Source organism: Barbatula barbatula (assembly GCF_947034865.1).
Source record: "Barbatula barbatula genome assembly, chromosome: 17".
Taxonomy (NCBI): Eukaryota; Metazoa; Chordata; class Actinopteri; order Cypriniformes; family Nemacheilidae; genus Barbatula; species Barbatula barbatula.
Genome location: NC_136780.1, coordinates 16,735,238 through 16,749,981, shown reverse-complemented (window position 1 = coordinate 16,749,981; position 14,744 = coordinate 16,735,238). Strand labels below are relative to the sequence as shown.

The window sequence follows — 14,744 nt, the reverse complement described above, 5'->3', positions numbered from 1 at the left end:
ACATCTCACCTATTTCTTGTGGGTAACCTCTTTTAAAGTGACCCAATTGAACGTGTGTGTAGAGAGAGAGGATAATGGTTCACCCTTGGCTGTTCTCTCTTTTTCTTAACCCCTTCCTTTCTCTCCAAATCACTTTTTCTCTTTCAAACTGTCTTCGTTTGTTCCATTACTATCTTTAATTTGCGATGCCTGCAGCATAAACTGATCCAGTTACTGGCTTTACATCATGTGTCACTCTGGCTGTGTGTGTGTCTTGTGATGATACATCAGCAGAACATCAGCCCTCTCTCTCTCTCTCTCTCTCTCTCTCTCTCTCTCTCTCTCTCTCTGATCTCATAGAAGTGTGGACACTGTGGAGCGCTCAGCCTGACTTTGAGACTCAATCTGAAGCGGTGTATAAATGGGTGAAGACAAAATCCATGGACATGGAATTACACTTACAAAGGATTTTACTGCCAATGATACTGTGTCGATCAATTCAGAGGTCAGGACACAGTAGAAAAACTGCTTGAAGGTGAGTCAATGTGCGTTATAAATTAAAGCCTGGAGACTATGTAATCAAGCCTATTCAGATGAATGTAACGTATGCATTCATAACACAAATTGTCATGTTTGTCAGGATCCTAAACAAACTGTGTTATGTTGTTATGAGAAATATCAACGTTTGTGTGTTTTATGCTTGCGTGTATATGCAATGTTGTATATGTTTTAGTTAGGTTTATCCTTAAAAGTAAAACAACGTACCAATGGAAAAAAGCATTTGTTTTCCGACATGGAAGAATATATTTGCATGCAGTGTCTGAAAAAGAAATGAATGACATATTCAATAGTGTTATTAGATTACTGTACAAATCACTGTCTCCAAAATAACCTTCTATTGTATATCCTACATCAAACTTGATTAGAATTGATAGACACGAAACCGCTTATATAATTCATTCAAATAAATAATAAATAACTACATAAAGTATTCTTATGAACTGACCAAAGTATACAAATATGAGAAGGATACATTAAAGCATACATTTAAAAGTTAGACTTAGAATTGTTATGTCATTTCCACTATTGAATATATTTAGTTCAAATACATCAAAAGTAACTGTAATAAGAGTCCCCCTTACTTTACTTTTTCAAGGGGAAAGTAATAAAATTACACCCAACACTGGTTACATGTTTTAAGAATGTTTAGATATTGTGTGTTTATTATGAACTTTCTGGTGTGAAATTATGTTTTTATTTTCATCTCAGTTTTTTATATTGAAAAGATAAAGCATTGGAAACATTTATGTAGTTATTATATGTGTGTAAATGTGGACAGGTTTTTATTTTACTTCCACTGACTTTTTAATTTTATCAGGACAGTTTTTCATTGGTTTAAGAGGTTGCTTTCAACATCGTAGTTGATTTCATGTTTCCTTGTCAAGACATTTGGTCTCCAGAATGTAGGCAAAAGCTGACACACACACCTGACACACACACACGCACACATATGTTGTCTATGTTGCTTTCTAAATTAGTCAGAGGAAGGCCATTTCCACCTCCTGTTGACCGCTTACCCAGCATGATGATCTGAGTCCAAACAACACTTCCTAAATCCCCCCAACACACACACAGAGATAAAGAGCTAGCTAGCTTGGACATACCATACATTTATATTGTTCTATATAAATAAATCTTACTTTTATGAAAGAATATTTAATTTATAAAAGTATTCTTATGTCCAGTGTAAAGCTATGACACACGTCTGCTAAGAAGTCCATTACATAAAACAAACACAAATAATTGATTCAACAATTACGTCATGTTATACAACATTTATAGTACTTCCGCTCCTCGGACCGGATTATTCGGACAGTGCTGGTACAATACCACTGGATTGTAATTCAATGAAAGTGTCCATTATGAAACAAAATTTTGTAAGTGTGTGTGCGTTTGTGTGGGCGTGTCTGTGTGGTGGAGCCTTTTGAGATTATGTTTGGGTATTGGGGTCAGGCGACATTCACACCAAAACAAAAACATACACACAAATCATTATTAATCTCTGTATTTGCAGACGTTCAAACATGACATAATCAGAATTGGCTGGGAGGATAACTTTTAAAATGTATTTCACTGCAGATTACAAAATACACGCTTCAAAAAGTAATCTGTAACATTTCGTTAGATAACACAGATTTTGTAACGTAATCTAAATACTTTAGAATACTTTGGAATACTAATAAGGTACACAAAACAAAGGCATCACCAAACAGAGAGCGTGGCTTTCCTCTTTATATTATTTCAAACAACATTAGTTTTAAATTTTTTCCTCATTGGACATTATAGTACACAGTTGTGAGTGTATGCCTCACGATTCTAAGGAAAGAAGTCACAAACGCACAACTGTGAGGAAAAAGTCAGAACTATGAGACAAAAGTTCCTTATATCTAAAAATGACTTAAACAAGAAACTCACAAACAACTATCACAAAACATGAAACCAGTCATTCATCATTCAGCCATAACAGACAATAATGATTCAAGGCTATTTAAATTTTTTAAACGTGGCAATGTGTATAAATTCAGGCAGTCTGTGGAGTATATGTAAACTTCTATTATGGTACATAGCTTATTCAGGACAGTTCTAAATAAAATTAACATGCCATTTCTATGAAACCAGATCACTTTTATTTTGTAAAAATTATAATTTGTTTGCATATTCGACAGGCTATGAAATGTATGAGCATAACCGTAGTTTAGGATGGTTTTGCAAATTGTCAGAGCCGGAGAATCACAGATTGCTGTTTACATGAATTGCCTGTTTCAGTAAATATTAATGTCTAAATGAAATAAATGACATTGAAATTAAAAGTAATCACTTTGGTAATCTAAAGTGCTTTTTGGATGTAACTATAATTTGATTACCACTCACAATCAACAAATTATATGTTCAATTTAACTTTCTTATGTCAACAGGTTCCACATAACTGGATTACGTTCATCATCTATTTCAGTAAACTTCAGATACTTACATAAAGTTAATGCAATGATGTATAATTGAATCACATTAAGAGTCTCGTTTTAAAGGAATTGTTCACTTTCAACATTGATTGTTATGATATTTTAGTCACCCCTGTTGTCATCCAAGATGTATAATGTATTTTTTTCTTTAGCAGAAAAGAAAATAAGGTTTTTGATGAAAACATTCTCCATATAGTGGACTTCAATGGACTCCAAATGGTTGAAGGTCAAAATAACAGTTCAGTGCAGCTTCAAAGGGCTTTAAACGATACCAGATGGTGAATAAGGGTCTTATCTAGTATACAAAATATATGTATAAATGTATATGCTTTATATACACAAATATTCACCTTGCTCTGTTCTGCGAAGCGCATTCAAGACTTCACGTATTACGTTGAAAAGGTCACGCTTTCAAAATACATTGGTTCCATTGGTTTATATTGGTCGATATTCAAATCAACTCAACGGCTAAGATGTTTTTGAAACTGGTGTTCTCTGACTGCTGCTGTTTAATATTTGCATTGTCAATCCAAACTCCACATCCAGCAGTGCCGAAAACAGTTTACTGCTGCTCCTCCTTTTTTTAACTCTTAATTTTGCCCACTAGCAAAGAGCAAAAAAGACCTTTGCTTAAAGTATATCGAGACTTTACCCTACAGATTTGCTGCGGTTAAATCCACCTACTGGGTTGATCTGCACAACTGGAATAACAAACCATCTATCAACACAAACACACACAAAAACATTAAGACACACAAAGACCCCTGCGACATGCACACAGATAAATCTGACATCATTTCTCAGCTCGTTTGGATCGTGACGTAAATGTTGTTGAGCATATAATCATGTGAGAAAAACTACAACTAACAAGTATTTAGCTCAATTGTGTGAGTGATGGTTAGTGTGCCCACGTCGAGCTACTGAGGTGTTTACCCTTGCTCTCTCTCTCTCTCTCTCTCTCTCTCTCTCTGTCCGTTTGAGAGTGAGTGACCAAGTGGTTTATTAATGATGCTCTTTTGTGTGGCCCGTCCCGCCTCTCATATCACCACTGCCAGGCTAGCCACTCACCTGTTGTCATAACAACAGCTGTCTTCCTGGCAACCCGCACCCCCCACCCCAATGTTGTGTGTGTGCGCTTTGGTTTTCTTTCCCATACTCACTATATAAGTTAACAGTAAGTTTAGTTCAGGACGCCCTGTAATGTTTTTCAAAATCACAACAGATTAAGTTAATTTCACTTAATTCTACTTTATTAGTAATAAGTGATTCTTCACATAAAAAGTTGTGTACCTAAAATCCTTCCCAAAGCTGAGCATAATTAATACACATACAACATTTTAAAGCTAAAGATATACATTTTACAAAGTTGAACATTACCATTGGTTTTGACCACTACTGTTGACCACACAAATATCAAAGTACATAATGTGCATCAAAATAAGCATATTCTTATTTTCATATAAAAGCTCAAAACCTGTAAATTACTCTTTTTTTCTGTGAAACATAGTTTGAGGATGAAGGCTTGCACACCATCACACCAATATGCCACGGTACACCGTCTAAAGTCATTCTTATTATCTTTACGTAAAGACAAGACAATTCAGGGGTATGTCCTCATGTCATAGCAAGCTAATTGGTTAGGTAACAGGGTACATGTGTGTTTTGTGAAATCTTATCCTCTTCCTGTTAAAGCCGGGTTTTTGTTGAGTTTGAGTGATGAGGGATTAGACTTCAGTTTTCAACTGTGAAACTCTGAATGGGCCTGCATGTGTGTGTGTGTGTGTGTGTGTGTGCAGCATTCTAACATAAGCTATAAGAGACAGTTGTCAGTTTTTTGATGGATTAAAGTCACACACACATTTATTTACATATATGTTTGACAATGTGACAAATCTGGATTATTGTTGGTGTAAAATTTTGAGGTTGTTTTCCATGAGTGTGTGTGTGTTTGAGAGAGAGAGAGAGAGAGAGAGAGAGATGGGCTGCATGCTGGAGCTGAGAGGTGCTTTAATTTGGGTCACTGGATATGAATAGCCTTGTCGATTGAGAGTTGAGAAACTGGCCACGGTGGGTTTGTGTGTTCCTCCGGTGCTCATTAAAATGTCTTATTACTTTCAGACCTGCTCATCTTATTGTGTGAAATGTGCGAGTGTGTTTTAGTGCTGAAGTCATTCAGGTGAAACACTTGTCCTAGCTTGTACCCGTTCTGTTTCTTCCTGAGTTTGTCTCTCTTCAGCTCGGGCCAAATCCAGAGAACTACTTATTTCAAACATATTACTTACCCCAGTGAATGTTACTCAATCTGTTCTCAGTGGGTGACAAAAAAAGGCGTGTGTGAAATGAACAGCCAACGATTGTGATGCTAACGTTTGTTGGTTTATTGTCTTATTGTCTTATTGAATTGTTTAAATAAAATTTGTTACTAGTTAAATGCGCTTGTTTGTTCGTTTGTTTTAATTTCTTATTCTGAAGCTGGTCAGTTGATTTATTTGCTGTTGTTTTTTATGAGTTTGTTCTTCCATTTTCTTGCTTGTTTGTTCGTTCACTCACTCTTTAGTGAATTAGCTTTTTGATTCATATCTTTGGTAATCTCTTAGTTATTCGATATTGTTTGTTTATTTATTAGTGGGATCCTTTGTTTGCTCATCATTTAATGTGTTTTGGGTTCATTAGTTTGTTTTGTAAGTAATTAGTTCTAAAACAACTAAACAAAAATGTAAAAATGAAATCAAACGACTTTCATCTTTAGCGTTAGTGTGTAATAAGCAAAGCAAGATTTCATCAGGCTCATAAGGATACTGAAATAAAAACGATTACTTATAGTATTTGATGAAGTAGCGGAGGTGCATTGTTGTTGAAGCCGGGGTGGGCTGGTCTTGTATGGGAATGGGGGGGTGTAGTCTTTATCAGGCTGTTCTAAGCTATTGATCAGACCTTAACCCCCTGCTTCTTTCTCAAAGAATGTGCGTGTGTGTGTGTGTGTGGGGGGGGGGGGGGGGGGGTCACTGTGAACCTGCTGACTAACATGAGATAATCACAATATGCTTTCCTCTCTCTCTCTCTCTCTCTCTCTCTCTCTCTCTCTCACCTGGCTGCTATACTTCAAAACATCATTGTCTGCTTTTTAAGGCATCATAGGCGCGCTCTTGTGTTTCGAAAGGTAGCCGATATGTGCAGCTTCCAAAGAATGTATTTTGTAATATAACCATGAACCTCAATAAAGCCTTACATCAAGGCCACATTCTATTAATCAATAGAGTTGAATCTCCAGCGTGTTTCACATTAAAGGTGATGCCTATGGAGTCAGCTCTCTAGTACAAATATACCTGAAATGGGTTGACAGGAGGTTAGAGAGACGGTAAGAGAAACGTTCTGTTTTAGATGAGCTTGTCATTTGTTGCAGTCAGAGAGGGAGGAGCCACAGGGAGGGAGATTTGGGAAACCGAGAGGGAGAAATCCGGGACTGCTCAGTGAGTGAGTGACAGGGAGGCTGAACGGACTGGAGCTCAGCGCTTGTGTGTGTGTGAACCGAGGATTTACTGAATGTGTGCAGATATTCTCACTATCACCCTCGCGCAGACGGATCTGTCCCAGGAGTCTCAGTGAGAATGTAAAGTGAATTGACGGATTAGAGGAAAGTGTGTTTTGTCTGTGTGTGTGTGTGGGGCACTTGTCTGGAATACTAAGTGGATATGTGATCGAATCTGGATGTAACTGAAATGCCTACAGGTAAGAGAATACGCTTGTTAAACGTCCTATCATAAGTCTTCAGAAGTGCTTTTTTGTTATTTCAGTGTGTGACACAATGGTCATGTTTGTATGTGCAGGCTGTTCACAAATTTTATCTTTCTGACTTATAATGTCAGAGTAGCTTTTGAAAACGATTTTAAAATGTTCTTTGCATGTGAGAATGTGTTTGTGTTCGTGGCAAGATTTGGACCCTTCTGGACTGGTGTGTTTAAAGCGCCTCAGCTTTGCTGTTATGGCACTCTCAGTTTAACTAAACCAACTGCTTGTGTGTTGGCAAGTTGGCAAGTAAAAGTGTTTATTTGGTTTTCTTTATTCTGGCGAGCTTTTAATCAAAGTGTGTCTAACAGAAGCTGCTGTCATATACAACCTCAAGTGACTGAAAGGTTTGTCGTACATAAGTGTTTCTGGGTTTATTTAGCTCTAGTATGGTTATATGCTTGACCAATGAATTTAAGTTCAATCTGACAAACCCTCCCTTTGGGGATGTCCCCAAAGGTAAAAAGAGTCAATTATATAATTTTCAAAGATTGTTTTATTGGTCCGGCTCTTTATACTTTTGTGATAAGCAAAGTCCATCTTTAGATCATTATATGTCATACTGTCTTATTTTGAACTGGCGGTCCCCCGCCCCTGACCTAAATTAGTCCCTCATGGGTTGAAGGTTTTGGGGATAATAACAGTTTAGAGTCTGCTTTAGACAATACCAGCACCCCCTCAGGACATCTGTCCCTAAAGCTATACACCCCCAGGACACAACTCAGCTGGAGACAGATAGCAAGACTGAGACTTTTAAGTGTTTGTTTGAAGGACGGGACAGAAAATGTAGAACAAAACCTGTCATAACGTATTTGCAGGAACAATTACAAGTTTGCTAGCTGCGAACCTTTAAAAAGGAACACGCTGAAATAATTGTTACCATTCCATACCCAAATCTTTATGAACAAAGCTATCTACCTCTGCTGAGGACAAGATTTTTGAGAATACTTTTTACAAATAAAAGTTGTTTCGCGATTGTGTTCAAAGACATATGGCATATCCAAAGGTCAGGTTTGGGTTTCTTTGAACCGAATCCGTCTCAGAGAAACCTAATCGGTGGGCAGCACTGGGGCAGTGGGTCACATACAGACCTTCACCCCTGTGTGGCATGCACGAGTGTTTGTGTGTATCGGTGTCACATCCTACCCCTGGTGTATGCATTCTTATCAAACTTTTTACAACCATGTCTGTTATTGCCTGTTCTAAATGTGTAATTACTCCATTGTCTTTAAACATGCTCTATGTTATACACTCATAATAAAGTATATGTGCAATACCACTGTGGTCTGGGAATAAACACACACACAGATACAAGAGTCACAGCCTCGGACAGGCTAAATGTAGTTCAGATCACAGATAGCACCACTGTGCAGATGACTGCATACCTCATTAGAGAAACTCTGATCTATGATCAACCATCCATCAAGAGTATGTGTGCATAGGTCTTTGTCCCGTGTGGAAGCTTTGGGGGTTGATAAATTGATATTTAGGATTTTCCTTGGACGGCTGTCAGAGTAGCTTTTGTAGTCTGGGAGACACATTGAAGTGAAGCCATTTTTGAGGACCAGACTTGGGGGTGGACTCTGTTGACTTGAATGACCCAAAGCAACTATCAACCAACCAAAACAAAGTATCAACCCCATAGTGAATTGCAAAAAAAAACCATCTTAGCAACCGCCCACTAAAGCCTGAAATTGTAGCAGCAAGTTATGCACCAGCAAGAACCACTTATTATATTTTTCAGAAATCCCAACTTTAGCAGAAATCAACTTCTTACATTAGAACAACCAGAACACTGTGGAATCATTTGTAGTTTGGCTTGATCTGATGACTAAAAATGAGTGATAATGGGCCGGTCTGATTGCAGGAAATGGACAGCAAGGAAGAGCTGTTTATCGAGATGTGATTACTTTGAGTCATTAGGTTTGATTGTAAGATAGGAAGACAACAAAAAAATTCCCAGGATCCTCAGCTCTGCAGTAGAGCAATGGTTTGTAGATATTTTGGGAATGTTTTCGGCATGTTATGAATCCGTTACAGACATTCCAGCTTTGCTGAAGCTGTGGTGGAGTTCCAACATGTTAACTGGGACCAGAATAGAGCTTGTGATCCTGCGAGCGTGTGCGGCGTTCTCGTGCAGCCAGGCCTGAGAGAATTAATCCCATTGGTTATGGACACGCTGGTCTTCACAAAAAAACACATCGTCATGGAGATATCAAGACCGTGAGAGCTTTGTTTGATTTTCTGTGTGTGCATTTTCAGTGATAAGAGCTCCCTTAAAGCGAAAGTGACATATCATCAGTACGAAGTATTTGTGTTTACGTATGTTTGAACAGCAAGCTGACATTTCCGTGTTATTTTGGGGATAAAGATCAGCAGAATAAAGAACAGAAGTGAAAGGTAATTTCTTTAAAGCATGTATGATCTGGAGGCATATATGCATGTTTACAAAAATCCATTAAGGACGCAAATGTGGCCAATAAGGTGCATTCTGACGTGTACATTCATGCCTCAGATGATAATGAGTTTTTTGGATTGAATGCACCATTAAACGTACAGTTTTTCTACAGACGATTTGGTTGGCAACAACATAAACAGATTTTACATGGCCCAGACTTGACTTCTGGTAGACCTACGTGAAGAATCAATAACTGTTGAGTAGTTTTAATGTAATTTAATACAATTCATATATAATCAAATATTACTATAAATTAAACTTAAAATAAATTGTTATATGATAACCAAACACAAAGACTGGGCTATCAAGTCAGTAGTCTTAAACTCAAAAGATAAAACACATTTAAAGGGGTCATATGACATGGCTAAAACAAATATTATCGTTTGTTTTAGATGTAATGCAATGTGTATACACTATTTAAGGTTCAAAAACGCTGTATTTTCCACATACCGTGCATGTATGTATCTCTCTGAAACACGCAGATTTTAGCAATTTTACGTGTCTAATGCATGCATGGGCAACTTACAACACACCAAAGACACTTACAGAAAAACACGTACAGGTATTTGCACCATATGACCCCTTTAAAATCTGCCGCCATAAGTACAACTGTCTTGTGTTGACAAACGTGAACGAATTTTAGATTTCAAGCTCCAACAGTGAAGCACTATAAGTAAGTTTCCAAAAGGAAAATGATGTCATAATTTGCTTACCCTCAGGTTGTCGCAAACCTGTATACTTACATTTACATTAAGTCATTTAGCAGACGCTTTTATCTAAAGCGACTTACAAATGAGGTAAACAATGGAAGCAATTGGCACAACATAAGGACAAGAAAAAGCATAAGTGCAGTAAAACTTGTCTCATATAGCACACCACAGTATACAAAGCTAAGGTTTTTTTAAGGATAGAAAGAGTAGAAAACTTTGTTCTGCTAAACACAAAGGAAGATCTCATCCTACATTGACTCCCATAGTATTTATTTTACCCATGGCAGTAAACAGGGGGTGAGATCTGTTTGGTTACTGACATTTTTCCAAATATCTTTCTCTTTGTTCATCTTTGTTATCGCTTTAAGTCTGTATTTCCCATTGAAACTTTCATAATGCATGCAGGGTGCCATGTTTACATTAAAAACAAGCGCACATGAGGATACAGCTTAAGCAAAATGACAATAGTTGTGAATAATGACTTAGAAACAGTTGTGTTCCTCACACTAAATCATATGGCTTTAGAAGACTTTCCAGAATATTTTTCAATGAGCAGAGCATAGTTCACTGCCCAACCCCTGAGGAAAGAATACACAAACCTGAAGAGCTAACATTCTCTGCAAGTGGACGTGTGTTGTAACATTACTTCCAGTTTGATTTTTATTTACACTTCACACTGTTGATATGTCATTTATAGCAATTGGACACTTTACAAACACATTTAATTGTATACATATCTGATAAACGACAACTGAGAGACCATTGCAGGCCAGTAGTCTTTTTCACCTGTGTTTAAATATTTGACGTAATGGCCTCTCCAGATTTCACGACTTTAGTCAAATTTTGGCCCGATTTACAATGTCGTAGGACATCGTAATAATTTGTAAACGACATGGGGCATCAAGACGCAAGATTAAAAAGTTTCGTCTCGTGTAGTTCGCCAAAGTATACGACAACTAAGACTGCTCCTGCGAGGCCGTACGACGTCACAACAGAAAGACTAGCATGTAAAAAAAATTCCCTGGTCACTCACGACAACTGTGACGCTGTAGTGACCATGGTTTTTTTAAAAGTTTTTTGTAATTGTGGAGGCAAGCTATCTGTTACATTTTCTCATGACTAAACATAACATAACTTTACCTCAAGTTCTCTCTAGAGAATGGACAACCCATACTGTCCCCGTCTTGCAATCCAAAAATGTGTCCACTTTCGGGATTTTTTTCTTTTTTGCGCTTTTCTGATGCCAAAACAGCCAGTACAAAACACGCCGCTTCAATTCCTATATTTCGAAAGTCAGTCAGTCACTATAGTAACAGCTACTCAATCACATCACATAAGCAGTCAACGTCACCCACGTCGTCAAAGTCGAAAACCCGTTCTCGTCGGGAGACACGCATAGTCTGCCGTTGTTTCTTGTAAATGACATGTCAAGATTTGCAAAGTCAAAATCGCAAAATCTTACACAGTGACATCATAACAGATGAAAAAAAAATTATCTGGAGAGGCCATAAATCTGTGCTATTACTGGAAACAAATATTGAGATTCCAGTTACAGGTTCCATGATTACTGCACTACATCTGCTTTGCTCCCTTCACAACCTTTAAACTGTTATTTGCGACCGTTTTCAATATGTAGCAATAAACAATGAGGTATCACGCAAATCGCAAGTCCAGTACGGTGTACCACAGGGCTCAGTCTTAGGGCCTATGCTCTTCGCATTATACATGCTACCTCTAGGAGATATAATAAAACGAGACGGAGTAAGCTTTCACTGTTATGCTGATGATACGCAACTCTATATTTCCTCGAAGCCTCATGAAACACAGCAATTCCATCGAATAGTGGAATGCATAGTCGATATAAAAAAGTGGATGAGTAGCAATTTTTATTACTGAACTCGGACAAAACTGAAGTGTTACTTATCGGACCGAAAACCGTCCTACGTAACAACCAAGAATACTGCTTAACTATTGATGGATCTTCCATAAAACCCTCATCTTCAGCTAAGAATATTGGCTTTATATTCGATAGTACTCTGTCATTTGAGAACCAGGTCGCCAAACACCTGTAAAATTGCGTTTTTCCATGTAAAAAATATATCTAAACTACGTCATATGCTGTCACCATCAGATACAGAGAAGCTTATACATGCCTTTATGACATCAAGACTAGATTACTGTAATGCACTATTAGGTGGTTGCCCTGCAGGCCTATTACAAAAACTCCAACTGGTCCAAAATGCGGCAGCTTGAGTTCTTACGCGTACAAAAAAGTATGAGCATATTAGCCTGGTTCTGTCAACCTTGCACTGGTTACCTATAAAGCATCGCATAAACTTTAAAATCTTGGTTATTACCTATAAAGCCTTGCATGGTTTATGCTTGCCATCACGTGCACTACGCTCTCCGGTGTCAGGTCAATACCTAGAATTTCAAAATCAAGTGCAGGCGGCAGGTCCTTTTCCTATCTAGCACCTAAACTTTGGAACAGTCTTCCCTGCACTGTCCGGGAGGCAGACACACTCTGTCAGTTTAAATCTAGACTAAAGACGCATTTTTTTAATCTTGCATACACTACACTATCATAATCATAAACTATATATAATATCATATATATTTCAAAGATCTAGGCTGCACTAGTTAGATCAACCGGAACCAGGGTGATGTTCAAAGAGTGCAGAACAGTACTCTACTCTCAGCCAGTCTTGTCTCATTGTTCCAAGGTTACTAGAGCGGGCAGGATGCAGTCCAAGGTTACCGGAGCGGGCAGGGCGCAATCCATTCCCAGACCTGACAAATGCTGGACGAAGGACGTGGCGACTCTACAAAACTTCAGTCGCTATTAGATTATTAATGATAATTTTAAATCTAACTTTTTTTATTTTGCCTTGTTGTGCAAGCACTGTCGAGCTTGTGCAGAGGCAGCAGTTTTTGCCAGAGGGGAACTGGAATCCCCTGGTTTCCCTCTGAGGTTTTTTTTCTCCTCCAATGGAGTTTTGGGTTCTTTGCCACCATTTGCATAATGTTTTGCACTGTTTGCCTGGCCGGGGGAGGCTGCTTGAATTTGATAGTCTTTTTTAATTAACATTGCATGCAAGCTGACTTGACTTGACTTGACTTATTTTTTAAATGTTTATTGATCTTTGTGCATGGCTGGGTGGGATTATGTGTTTGTGTGGTTTTGTCTTTGTTTGTGGTGTATACTTAGGATTAAGAATTTGAACAAACCTCAAATATCAAACTTCAATAAGTCATTCCACATAGTCTGTGCTACATACATAAATAAAAACACATCAACACGCAAACATTCTTCCAGTAATTCTCATTAACCACATAGCAAATTACATCAAAGGACCATTGTGTTATATTAGCCCCGGAATCTAGCGGTGAAGTTGCGAATTGCAACCAACCATTAAGATGTCGTCACGTTTTTCGCTTCTTTCCTGAATGAGAGTATTTACGAAATGAGTTTCTTTAGAGCTGTTTGTCTGTTTAGGGCTACTGTAGAAACCACATTGCAACAACATTCCATGCAAGGGGAACCCGCACTGTATGTAGATAGAAATAACTAATTCTAAAGGAATAAACCATTACTCTTCATTATCTAAGGTCTTTATACCCCTCTGAAGTTATAGTTCAATGAATGTTCAGCAACCACCCAGAACACCCCAGTGTTTTCCAGAAAATCTAAAGTTTGTCCAATGAAAAACCCATACTGGTCGACCCCTAATGTGTGTCGAGTATATTTAGGTTTAACCGTTGCACACAGGCCTCAGGAAACGCTTTGAGGAACAACTCTTAGTCTGTATTTAAAACTTTTATTGCCATCCAGCTAAATACAGTATGTATACACACATATGACTTCAGTCCTCAGTTAAGGGCTTTCCCAAAAAAATGTGAAAGCTCTGTGGTCAAAGGACACAAGAACTGAACTCCTTCAACCCTCTGAAAGAGTGAGCTTGTGTGTGTAACTGTAAAACGTGCACCATTCATTTGAGCTGCTGGGGGGAAACTGTTTGATGCTTTCTGTTGGATAGTGTTTTTTTAACAGACGGGAAAAAGATGTGTGTGTGTGTGTGTGAGAGAGGACGTGACAGAAAGAGAGAGAGAGAGAGAGAGAGAGAGGGGTCTTTGTCTTTCAGTCTGCTCTGAATTATGTCATGTTTGAGTCTCTCAGCAGTAGCACTCAGCAGGGGGAAGACGGGGGGCTTAATCCGCTTTATAACCCCCACCCCAACACTCTTACCCTCTTCTCAAATCATTCACTGTGAAGAATGGATGTGAGCGTGTGTGTCACACAACAGTATTGTGGTTTGAAGGGAAGAGTGGGGAATACTTTCATACATGACATGACGATACAATCTCAAGAATAGGCCAAGTATGTAACTAATTTCACACTATTTGTACCACAGACATGAGTTATACCCATTGACATGATGTAGGCCATTGTCACGTTGAGTTGTGGTGGTCATATACTTTGTGGGTGAACATTCGATTTTTGCCTGGTGGTCATTTAAACGGGAAATAAAATCATATAGTGTTACATTGAGGGTGGGATCTACGACAAGTACGGCTCATATTGTCATATAGATATAGTGTTGGTGGACACTGTAAGCAACAATACAACAACATCTGAGGCCAAGTTATTACATTGGTTAAACATAACTTATCACTACATTTTGTCTCAGAGATATAATAAAACTGGTATCAGGGGTCACAAATAAATGTTATCATATTTCCATATAAAACTATACTTTTGGAGTTCAAAGACAAAATTGAACAACAACAAAA

General features: G+C 38.1%; 1 protein-coding gene across 2 annotated transcripts in view; it reads left to right on the top strand.

Annotated features, from left to right (window-relative positions):
• The first annotated feature begins 335 nt into the window (after nt 1-335).
• The window catches only part of LOC306906742 (pleckstrin homology domain-containing family G member 1), a 38,200-nt gene continuing 23,791 nt past the window's right edge, over nt 336-14,744 (top strand). Inside the window, exon 1 of one of the 2 annotated variants that reach the window (XM_079478364.1) lies at nt 336-514. Coding sequence is in view for 1 of the 2 variants with exons in the window: in XM_079478363.1 (XP_079334489.1) it covers nt 6,719-6,728 (10 nt within the window). In the remaining variant the exon portion in view is untranslated. Of the gene's footprint in view, nt 515-6,459; nt 6,729-14,744 lie in introns of those variants that run through there. The other variant, XM_079478363.1, reaches the window with a different exon arrangement.